General features: G+C 59.6%; 1 protein-coding gene across 2 annotated transcripts in view; it reads right to left on the bottom strand.

Annotated features, from left to right (window-relative positions):
• Positions 1–12,123, bottom strand: part of LOC130147460 (semaphorin-3D-like) — a 25,758-nt gene extending 13,635 nt beyond the window's left edge. The window contains exon 1 of one of the 2 annotated variants that reach the window (XM_056334581.1): positions 11,860–12,123. In XM_056334581.1, coding sequence (XP_056190556.1) covers positions 11,860–12,028 — 169 coding nt within the window. In that variant the 5' untranslated portion in view covers positions 12,029–12,123. The remainder of the gene's footprint in view (positions 1–11,859) is intronic. The other variant, XM_056334582.1, reaches the window with a different exon arrangement.

Raw genomic sequence — 12,123 nt, 5'->3', positions numbered from 1 at the left:
GTCGGCATGCCTACAGCACGTGGTACTCAGGAGCGCTTGGATCTGAGCATTGTGGAAGTGACGTGAGGGAAGAGGCGAGGAGTGCCTGGGGAGTAGTACACCCTCCAACAGATCTCAGAGCTTGGGCATCCCTGCTAAATATCTGCTCAGACCTCAGTGCTTGGCCAGACCCTGGTGAGAGAACCCTGATCTTTATCTTATCTCAGCTTGGGGTTAAATCTTGTCCATTTCGCTGAAGGGGGAATTAATGTTTTGGAGTGCTGTCTATAAACGCCACTTTCGTGATCCCTTCAGCATCAGCTGCAGCTGTGTGCGCACACAATACATCGCTCTGGCCAGTAGCTCTGGAAATTGCCCGCTCACCACAGACCTCTCCAAGGCCACCGGCATCCGTTGGCTCTGGGATGCTGCAGGCTGGAAGGACTGTCTTACATTTATCCCCCCTCAGAGATGTACAGGGTTTCACCGCCTCATCCACCAGCTCCCACACTTCCCGCAGGGAGCGGGGCCGGCCTGACAATTAGTTCAGGCAATTTGGATGTTTTTTCCCCATTTATAAATGTGCCAGTCCCTAAATGGCAGCTCTGACTCCCCCTCTTCCTGCATATTAGGTCCTTCCGGTCACATTGCTGGAAGAATTAAATGAGCTTTTTGGCTCATTCCTGGCCAGAGGCTCTTGGCACAAGGAGCAGGGGGTTTCTGCCATCCCGGTGAAGGGCTGTAGGAGGGACAGTGCAGCCGAGCCTTTCCCACTGCCTTGGTCTCTGCCTTCCACAAGAAGAAGCGCACAGCTCTCCTCAGGGAGGAGGTTTGGGGCTTGCGGAATTGGGGTTTCTCTCCTTCCTGGCAGACAGGGAGCGAGCAGCAGCCGGTGGCCAGCAGCCGGTGGCCAGCAGCCGGTGGCCAGCAGCCCCGCAGCACAGCTCCTCTTCTGCCTGCTCCCTGCCCTCAGCACTGCCTTGCTCTTGCTCTGGCCAGCACAACGTGCTGCTGCTGCCGAGCCTTCTCCCATCCTAGGAGACCTGGCACCACCCTGGGACCTGGATGTGACCTCAGGATGGTGGCTGTGCCATTTTTTGTCTCTGTAGTTTGGAGCTGCTTTCTCAACTCATCTACTCCTTTCCTGGGCAGACTTTTCAGCAGATCTGCCTAGGGGAAAAAAAATCACAAACATGATGGGTTTAGCTAGGTTGAAATTACTCAGTGCTCGACAGATTGGTTGTGGAGGGGGAGGTTCCCAGGTAGGAACCCCACCAGCCACACCGGGCACCCACTAGCAACGCTGCCCTTGCTTCCCCAAGTGCCTTCCCAGCAGGCAGAGATGGCGAGTGGCTTTCCTGCGCTGGGGATGCTCCCAGACCTGTCCTGTGGACTCACAGCCATGCCCTGAATGAGCACTGCTATCCGGAGGTCATCGCAAGGACTTGGCAGGGATTTGTTTCTCTTTGGCAATGCACATTGTGTTGCTGGAGGACTTGGGAAAACACTGGCCTCTAATTGCAGCTTTCTATAAATGGAGCAGGGCCTGTGCTAGGCTTAGGTTTGGGCTAAGACAGCCCTGGGAGGAACCTTTCATGACCCAGAGCTCCAGAGGATGCCAGGGTGGGTTGGGATTCTGCGGATGGCAGGCAGGGCACTGCTCCTGCCTCCAGGACACGCTCACGCATGGCTGCGGGGTGAGGTTTAGGGATGCTCCGCATGCCTGCAGTGGGGCAGGGGCGCTGGGGCAGGCGTGCACACTCCCATGTGCAGCTCGGCCATATCAGCACTTTGTCTCCTTGCCCTGGGGATGCCAAAGGCAGGTTTGATGGTGGCAGAAGCTGCAGCCACACACAAGAGGACCCCAGAGCCCTGGGAGAGCTGGGTGCAGGGTCAGAAAAGGTAAGGACCTTGCTGGAGGGGCTTGCAGGGGACAAGGCAAAAAAAAACCTGTCAGAGGGTAACTTCCAGTAAGAAAGGCTTCCCCATATGTCACTCTTTCACCAAGACTTCGAGGTTCCCCCCTTGCTGTGCCCAGGCAGCAGTGAGGGACTCAGCTTGTCCATCTCCTGACACACAGCTAAAATCCCCGCAGCAGCTCCGCGGCCCGGCTGTGCCCGCAGCCCCTGGCACAGGGGCATCCCTCGCTGTGCCAGCCAGAGCGGGGACACCTGGGGAGCACGCGGTGGGGCCACAGCCCTGCCTGTCAACCTCTGCCCAAGTCTGCCCAGAGGTGAAGAGCTCAGCAGAGGCAGCGTTTACACTGGGAGGGGGAGCGCGGGTGTCTCGTGGATGGAAACAAGCTGCGGATGATGAATCCAGGGTTAAATTAAACACTCCCGACAGCTTTAAATAATCAACTGTCCGGAGCTGCAAGTATTTCCATCTCAGTTTGGAGAGGGAAGTGCTGATGAGGGCAGGCTGCTGGGCGAGGGAACGCCTGGGGGTTAAGGTTTCATACTCCGGGCACAGCAGGACCTGAGGGGGAGGACATGGGTGACAGCAGCCCTGTGCCAGGGGCTGGCAGTCACCAGGAGGACCTTGGTGTTGGTGGTGGCACGGCTGGTGCCATCGCGGTGCTGGTTCTATGCCAGCAGTCCACCAGATGCCCTGGTCCCAGTGGTCGCCCCATGCCCTCCCCTCCACCGGTGACCTGCAGAAGTCCAACAGCCTTAAGGCTCTGGGCTGCCAGCTTGGGCCACTGTTCCGTGGCATGGAGCTGAATTTTTCCTTTGGAGACAAAGACCTCTGGAAGGGCCTGCAGAGATGGAGCAGCACAGGGAAGAGACAAATCCCTCCTGTTTGAGACATGCGGGTGTGGGAGGGAATTGTTTATCCGTGAAAGCACCAATTTCCTCCTGACAATGCCTATTTGCTGCGTGAATAGTGTAAAACAGCCCAAATTTCAGAGGGGGAAGGGCCCCCGCAGTGGATTTATCAGGCTATGGATTATCTCCCAAGGACAAGCCTGCTGAACCCAAGCCCTCAGCCACCCTGCGGCACTACGCGCAGCCCCTGTGCTCCTCCCTGCCCAGCGCAGCCCGCCATGCGCTGCCCGCCATGTGCTGCGCCGCTTTCACAGGCCCCGATTGTGTCCCAGCTAATCCCCACACACCATTTGCAGCCTAGTGCCTTCTTCAGTTACACTGCGGGGTGGCTGAGCGCGGGCAGCGGGGGAATGCTGGTCCCCAACAGCTGGGGGACCTCAGGGGAGAGGAGCGGGGAGGGGGAGAGGGGCCGCACCCCATGTCAACATTCAACCGCAGTGACCCTCGCCACGGGGGAACAGAACCGTTGCACTGTGAGAGGGGAGAGCCTCATGGAGCTGAGACCCCCTCCGTGGGGCTGGTGCTGCCTGAGGCTGCCAAGCACCCAAGACCTGGCTTCCAGACCCCAGCCCCGCTCTCCTGAACCTGTCCCGCTGCCCCCAGCAGAAGCCCTGGGGGTGCGTGGTCCCCTCTCCACCACTTTGAGAAGCTGAGAGAAAGGACCTTCACCCCGGCAAAGAAACTGAGGGGCAAAGCCAGGTCCAGCAGACAGGACAGCTGCACACCGCACCCTGTGCAGGACCAGGTGTGTGAGGAGTGTGCACAGCTGGAGCTGCAGGACGTGCGCCTTGGCATGCACCTCTGCCCACCACTGTCCCCCTTCCTAACGCACTGCCTGCCCCCCTTCCTGCCCATGCAGGCACTGAAACTCTCCCTGCTCAGGCCAGGGCCCCGGTTGTTCCCCTCCATCCTACGCAGGATGATGGATGCCCTGGCAGCTGCAGGGAGAGGCAGCTGTTGTCCTTCTCAAACCAGGAGGACAAAGCCACCAGGGTGGGCGCTTGGCTCCCTCCCTCCTTCTCCTGGAGCTGCCTGGCTGGGGCAGGAGCAGCACCAGGGAAGCCTGTAGTGCTGAGCTGCTTGTGGAAGGGGGATGTGCTGCTCCTGCAGCCTGACACCAGACCTGGGACCACAAAACCCAGCGTCGGAGCCCAGGTGGCATCGAGGCACCATGGTGCGCCCTGTGAAATGGCAGGATTTCAGCAAATCCCTCAGTAACACAAGTCACACGTGCCTACACAGAGCCCCGACAATCAAAGGGGAGCCAGTTTTGGAGGGTCTGAAGGGAGGAACTGTTGAGCAGCAGCAGAAGGCTGAGGTTGCTCAAGCTTCACCCGCATTCCTCTGCCATCACACGACAAGGCTGGCCAGCAGGCTGCCTTCCAGCCGGGACATCTCCCGACAGCCTCCTATGCTCCCACCTCCTGAGATTAAAGCCCGTGGTTGCAATTATCCCCAGACCATCCTTCCTTGCCAGCCACCACTGCCGAAGCGTGCCAGGCGCCGCGAGCAGGGGGGACGGGTCCCAGTGCTGCCAGCACACCGCGCCCTCAGCACGTCCCCCTGCCAGGCAGCGGGGCTCCTCACGAATGGGCACCGGCTGATAACAGCGATGGGGCAGGGACAGCCCTGTGGCCTGGGTGGTGTCAGGGGACCTCACTGCCTGTGCTGACCCCACCGAGCATGAGCACTTTTCCCCCTTACTTCCTTTTTCTGTGTGCCGATGTGTAAATGTTGCCGGACCCTCAGCCCTGGCATGCCACACGAAGCGCCTGCCTGCTGCGCTGCAGCACGAGCACGGACCTTCGGCGCTGCAGCTGGCTTGCCCCCTCCCCGCTGCGCTGCCAAAGTGAGTCCATCCCGGGTGGTGGGTCCCGCCGGCACCGTGGCCCCCGCCGAGCCCAGCTGCCTCTGCCCTCCGCGCCACAGCCTGGAGGGTGGGAGCGTGCCTGTGGGGGGGTAAGGCCGTATGTCGGGAGGGGCAGGGCAGCATCTCCTCGGGCAGTGCTGGTCTCCCTGAAGTTTCAGCAGCGTAAGGCACACTGCGGTTGGGACCACGTCCTTTAAAAGCGAATGGGGAGTTACCAAGCCCAAGCCCAAGCCCAGCCAGGATATTAACTGTTTATGAAGCGATAAGGAGCTGGCTTCACTTAACGTCCTGCTAATCCCTTTCTCAGGGGGCCGCTGGCTCAGCCCCTACCTTTCCCTTGCTACCGGGAGAGGTGAAGCCTGCTCTGGCTTGGCTCTCGGGCATCAGGCCAGGGAGGTGGCCCAGCAGCTGGCCTTGCCTCACTGCACGGTGATGGGCTGGATTGGCTTGTGCTTTCAGCCAGTGGCTCCTGAAGGGCTTTTCGGTGTTCTGACTCTGCCGCTTGAGCCAGGTAGTGCCAGTCAAGTAACCTCCGCCATTCCTCTTTTTAATTAATCCCAAGGGCATCCAGCAGCAGGCAGGTAGTGGGTCCAATGTGCAGAGAAAATCAGATGGAGATGCAGTGCAATTGCACCTCGCAAGCCTCCTCTCACCAAAAATGCTACCAGAGTACCAGCAGCTTCCAGTGCCACCGGACCACTGAGTCCAGGCAAATACACCTCAGGGAAAGCCTAGGCAGGCACGGACTTCCTGGGGCCCTGCGCACCCTCCAGCTCTCTCCTTGCCATACCTGCACCGCACTTGCCCACCTCTTCACAGCTTTTGTGCCTGCACCCCGGCACAGAGCAGTGCCAAGTGCTGCTGCCAAGCCCCAGCCCAGGCAGGTGGCTGCGGGATGCTGCCCAGCCCAGGGCTCCCAGAGCGGCCAAACCACCACAGGCCGGCAGCTGGTAGTGGCACAGAGGCAAATCTGGAGGGAGACAGCTGGGCTCATCTCCAGGCAAAGTGGAGGGTCAAGGAGGTGAGACAAGTGTGGAGCAAGCGTGTCTCGCGCTGGGCAGCAGGCGCACAGCTCCCCTCAGCCCAGCCAGGACTGACTCAGTGTATTCAACTCCAGATTAACTTGTGTTAAACCCTGGACTGACTTGGCATATTGAACTCCCAACCTTCCTCCTAATGCAATTGAGAAGCTTAAAATTCTTTCACATTTGGGAGGGGTCTTGCCACCCGCTGGCATTGTGCTGGAGCAGAAGTACCCAAATAAGGTAGCGCAGAGCCTGCGCTCTGCCCGCCCACCGCGCCGGCTCCCCAAAGCCCCGGGGTCCCCAGGGGCAGCACCACATTCCTCGGAGCCATTTATACCGCGGTGCTGCGCCGGCTGACACCCACCCTTGTCACCTGTCCGCCACATGGCCTGACATTCAATACAGCCCTCGGGAGGCTCGGGGAGCTCTGCCCTGCTCAGGAGCCCTTTTCTGGGCTTCAGACTTTCCAGGCTGGATCTGGGTGAATCACACGTGTGCTAAAACCCGGCAGGGGCTCCCAGGCCAGGAGTTTAGAGGAGACCCTAGCCAGGGACAGGTTTGCTAATGCTTCTGGCCCCAGGCTGGCTGAAAAGCCTCGGCCAGGGAGAGGAGCTGGATGACACCAGGGTTTTCATACAGAGCTTACCAGCTCTGGGCCACCAGCTGCAGCTGGGCAGGCTCAGCCATCACCAAGCGTCACGGGCTCTGGTCCTTCGGTACCCCCTAGGAAAGAAGTGGTGGGTTTGGTCAGGGTGCTGGTGGGCACAACCCAACAGCCTCGGAGGCCTCTCTGAAGCACCCGGCAGAGAGCCAGGGCTGGGGACAGCTCCCTCCCTAGAGGTGTCTCATGAGACAACCAGCCCTGGGGAGCGCAGAAGCACCCCCACTCCCTGGACAGGCAGGCTACAGCCTTTCCCAGCACTCCCAAGCCAGAGCCCACCTCTACCTTAAGCTGCCAAGGCATTTTGCAACAAAGCTGCACAATCACAATTCATAACACACATTTTCTTCATTCACAGTGGGATTACTGCTTCCCACCTCCAGACCTATTGGGCAGGGATGCTCAGCACCTCTCAAAGAGCTGTTGGCTTCGCCACGTTCCCCCAGCTGTAACCCCAGGGCCATTCCAGCAGGAGCTGGCTGTGAAGCACCTGCTCCGCAGCTCAGTGACCCCGACCATCCGTTCCACCACTGCCAGCAGCCAGCAGCACGGCTGCCGGCCGCACTCCCAGGGCCTCTCGCTGTCCCAGCCGGGGCCACCCGCCTCCCCTGACACTTGAAAGCTCCACAGTGTTTTCTTTTCATCAACGGGAGCCCTGCTCTCTGCTCTCCCCAGCCTGCTCCGCTAATTGGAACAGGCTGGGCAAGCGTGGGGGGCTTTGCTAGAGAAAGTATTTTAATGAGGAGGGAGGGTGCCTGCACTGTTATCTGCTGCTTCTCAGAGCGTCTTGGCTGGGCTCCTTGGTAATTACAGCCTGGATTGCTGGGTAAACTCTCTGGCTTGCAAGCCTCGGACCCCTGCAGAGCACCATGCTCCGGCAGCCTCCTCTGCGGGCTGCCCTTTGCTCTGGCATGCTGCGCAGGGAGCCGGAGCCACAGCTTTGCCTGTCAGTGAGCTCCTGAGCGGCTGAGCACCCTTGTGTCCCCACCTCAGCAGCTCCGCTACAGCAAAGGGAGTTGTCTGGAGCAAGACTGCAGCTTCTGTGCAGGGTATTTCCTAGGATCAATGACCAGCAGAGACACTGTAGATGGATGTTGGGCCGTTCACCCCAGCTGGCTGCTCATTCATCCTTCCCCAGGAGACACCAGGTCAGCGCCAGGCTAGGCTGAAGATGAAGGCACATCTGTCAGGGGTTGAGGCAGGTCAGGTGGCTGCCGTAGCTTTTGTGTGAGGGAAACCGGGGTGACTGCTGGCAGCAGCACGCTCTAAGGCAGATGGCTCCCCTTGCTGCAGTCATTTAACTGGCCAGCCAAAACAGAGATAACTCAGCCCAGCGGATGGTCACAAGCAGAGGCACCTCCTCACAGCACAGCCCCCTGTGCCAGTATCCCCAGCTGGCCAGTCCAGCCCAGGAGCAGCCACCACCATGCAGCACACCCAAGTGCTGCTCCCGGGACACATCCTTCCTGTCCAACGCCTATTTCATGTGAAGGCCCCTCAGTCCTCCACGTACTCATCTGCACAGCATCCCGCTGTGGAAGGCCACTGTGGCTGCCGTTATTCCAGTGTGGAGATGAGGCACAGATGGACCAAGTGACCTGCCTGTGGCCAAACGGGAACCATAGCAGGACAGGGATTGACCACAAGTGTCCCATCTCCCTCCAAATAATACTTTATCCTCCTACAGCACAGAGCAGCTCAGCACAAAGCCCGACTCCATCACTGCCCGTGCATGAGCGAGCGTGTCGCTCCAGCACATGGTGGCAGAGCTGCCAGCACCCGCCTGCATGGGAGCATGCACTGTGGGAAGACCAGCTTTTCTCAGTGGACAATGGACAGATTGAAACCGAAAGCTTTTCCCCCCACCCCATGGTCTCCTCCTGGAAAACGGGGAAATAAACCTGGAATCAACGGTGGGAGAAGCAGAGTAGCTCCTGCACACAATAAATGGCAGCTCGCCAGCGTGCTAGACAAGAACAATAAGCCCACATGGCCGTGTGCTTGTGAATGGCATTGTTTTAGGGAAAGCATATCCTGGGCAGGCTCCCAAGTCAACTGGGGGTGACGTTGGCAACAATTGCGCTCCATGCCGTGCCATCCCGCTGGCGGAGCTGGGCTGTGCTAGCCTGGAGCATGCGTGTGGCATGCCTGCAGGTACAGTGGAGCCGGGCATGGATCAGGGGGCACATGGGGTCACTGAGTGTGGAGACGGCAGAGCCCAAATATCCTACAGTGTCCACACTGGGGAATAATAAAGGCTTATTTTTTGCTGGGAATATGGAGTGCTCTCTCCTGGGTACCATGAAATCGCTCATTCCTTGGCATCTAGCTACAAGTAGGCGCTGGGGTTTTATGCTGTGATTGGGGATAATCTAGTTTTCAGGGAGGCAGAATGACTTGGACTCCTGCCCTGTGAGCCCAGCCCTACAACCTTACACTGGTCATTTTGCCATTCTGTGCTTCAGTTCCCCAGGAAAAAAGAATCGGAGAGGGTGCAGCCCGCTCCTGTAAGCAGGGCAGAAGTGAGAAATAGGTGGGGAGGCGACAGGCGGCTCGCAGGGACCAGGGAGAACCAAGGCTGGAGACCCAGTCCAGAACAGGTAACACCATTTTCACTCTTTCCCACTGCAGCCCACCTTCTGCAGGAGCTCCTTGCCAACCCCAGCAGGGTGGAGGGGGGTCTCCTGAGCAGGGCTCCTCAAAGAGGGTGGGTGAGGCTGGGTCTGTCCCCCATTCCCAATCCAAAAGCCATTCCAAGCTGCCCCTTGGGCCAGGAGGTTACTCAGCTAACTGATTTCTATGTCTGCCTTTGCTTTCAACAGCAGTTTTTTAACTGCATGAGCGAGTGCCTGTAGAGACCTAATTACCCCGCGCTCTCAAAGCCGCCTCTCCCTGTAATCCCAGCTGGAGGGCGGATAGACCAAACTTGGAGCAAGAGGCAGCCCTGAGAGACCAGGAGCCAAGGTTTACAATAAATCTTCATCCTTGCTGTAAACAGCTCCTAAGAGGGTGTCACAGGAGCACAGCAGAGAGCGAGGCAGCCAGAAACCCTCACCAGCAGGAACATCTGCCAGCCCTGCTGGCTCAAGGGCTCGGTTTGGCAAAGAGCATCGTTAGCAGCGAGTCCTGCCGAGGACCCAGGCTTGGCTCCCGCTCCCTCTGCTTGAGTTTGGTGCTGCTGGATGCCGCTGCCTGGCAGCCCCACAGCCTGGCATCACCTCTTATTGAGCCGAACGTGATGGCTTGGACCATGGCAACCCGTCTGCATCCTCCACGCATAAGCACATTGGTATTTGGGAGAACAACTCACATCCTTGGGGGTTTCCTGTTTAATTCTCAACCTAAGGAACCAGAGCAAATGATCCCTGTCTTGCACCCTTGTGGAATTCAGTGAGATTAGATTAGGGATGAATTCTTCCCATATTTCTTATAGAGCTGATATCTCTGCCCTGGCTTTCAGATTGACTTCCCTATCCCCAGCTCATAAATCACAAGGGTGGTTTTGTCTCTGTTGTTTTCAATACCGTTAACTCTGCAGGAGAAATCTGTATGTTCTAGCAACCCATCATGTCAAGTCAGTGACCCATCAGGGCTGCCAGACCCCCTTCCCTTTGAAGGCTGTGCAAGGAGCGGCTGGCAGAAAACTGGGACACGCTCCGCTTGGCAAAGAGAAAGCTCCCCATGGCTTATGCATGGGTCGCGTGGCCAGCATGTGTGCGGGGTAGCTGCAACTCTGTGACCAGATCTTCTAGAGCACTTTCCCCTCCTCTCCTGTGCACACAGCTGCATCAAAAACTGCTGGTTCCCAGCTTAGCAGAAATTTCACACCAGTGCCCGGCAGCCAGATTAATGCAGTGGGTCCTTATGGGCAATAAAGTGCTCGGCTAAATGCAGCCATGGCAGCAACCTGGGGCTCAGGGCTTACCAAAGCGCAGCTGCAGCTGCCCGTGCAATGCCTCCTGATGATTCCCTGCGGACAGTGCATCCCTTGGCCAGGCTGCCGCGCACTTACGCCAGAGGCAATCTTATTTCAAAGACAGGAAGAAATAACTCTCTTTGTCTTAATTTAATTTCATCAAGTGCATTGGTTTGTTTTTTTTCTAGACACAAACACTGAGGCTTCTCCCTCCCACGCTCAACCTGAATGTCACAACCCATCGCACTGAAACCTGCCCCCGTTACTTTCAAGCCGCTCGAAGGATGTAAGGGACCCGGCTCCGGCTATCCGCACCCAGGCTCTGCGATGCTTCCAAGTAGAAGGAACCTTAGTTAAAGGACTCCTTTGGAGAGCACCCAGCATTTTCCACGCTTTGTTTCTTTTCTGCCTGCTATACTGTACGGCCCGAGGTTTCCGAGGGCTGAGGCATTGCAGAGAGGGGGGTTGAAGAAGCACAGTTGCTCTGTCCTGACAGATTTCATGAAGCCCAAGCAGGGGACAATTCCCTGATGGACCAGGGAGGCTATTTTTTCTCCTCAGATCAAGGCTGTCACAACCTCTTGGAGGCAAAAGATTGATTTTTTTACTTGGGGGTGTGTGGGAAATCCGACAGAGCTGTCCTTGAGCAGTGAGGAGCCCCCAGCACGGGCTGGGCGTTCAGTGATGACCCACCCAAGACGAGATTTGGGGCTGTTAAACCACCGCGTCCAAGCACAGCAGCAGGTTCAAGAAGCCCCGGTAGAACCAGCTCTGGGGAGTGAGAGCCCTGCCACAGCAGCAACACAACAAAACCCCTGGGAGCCCAGTTCAGGCATTGCTAGATGGGACCAGAAAGATCATTGCACAAACTTCCTATTGCACCCGCGGCAGAGAGTGGCAGGCTCGGCTCCGCGTGCCTGGGAGCGGGGACGGAGTGGGACGGAGCGGGACGGAGCGGGATGGAGGGGGATGGAGGGGACGGAGCGGGACGGAGCGGGATGGAGGGGGATGGAGGGGACGGAGCGGGACGGAGCGGGACGGAGCGGGATGGAGGGGGATGGAGGGGACGGAGCGGGACGGAGCGGGACGGAGCGGGATGGAGGGGGATGGAGGGGACGGAGCGGGACGGAGCGGGACGGAGCGGGACGGAGCGGGATGGAGGGGGATGGAGGGGGATGGAGGGGACGGAGCGGGATGGAGGGGACGGAGCGGGACGGAGCGGGACGGAGCGGGATGGAGGGGGATGGAGGGGACGGAGCGGGACGGAGCGGGACGGAGCGGGATGGAGGGGGATGGAGGGGACGGAGCGGGACGGAGCGGGATGGAGGGGACGGAGCGGGACGGAGCGGGATGGAGGGGACGGAGCGGGACGGAGCGGGACGGAGGGGACGGAGCGGGACGGAGCGGGACGGAGAGGGGGATGGAGTGGGACGGAGCGGGCGGCTGCGGGGCAGCTGCGTGTCCCACCGCCCCACCGAGCCCCCAGCGGGGCCGGGGCCCTCCTGCCGGCTCTCCGCGGCGCGGGGGGCTGCCCGGCCCGGCCCTCGTGGGAACCGCAAACCCATTTCTCCGCTACTCACCGAGCCCAGGAGCCCGCGGGGTCTCCGCGGTGCTGCGCCCACCCCTGCCAGCCCAGGAGCCTCCAGCGCCTTGTTCCCGGCAGCCCCGAGGCACCCGGAGCCGGGGGCAGGCGGGAGGAGCCGGGGGCAGCCGGGAGGAGCCGGGGGGCAGCCGGGGACAGCCCTTCATCCAGAAGCCAGCCCCGGCTGCCGGCGAGCCCCCGGGCCGCGGCCGCCAGCCGGCCCCGCTGCGCAGCCATTGCCCCCTAGCGGTGCCGCCGTCCG

The sequence above is a fragment of the Falco biarmicus genome, chromosome 4, assembly GCF_023638135.1.
Source record: "Falco biarmicus isolate bFalBia1 chromosome 4, bFalBia1.pri, whole genome shotgun sequence".
NCBI lineage: Eukaryota > Metazoa > Chordata > Aves > Falconiformes > Falconidae > Falco > Falco biarmicus.
Note: the sequence above shows the minus strand (reverse complement) of the source record. Positions and strands in the feature narration are given on the sequence as shown.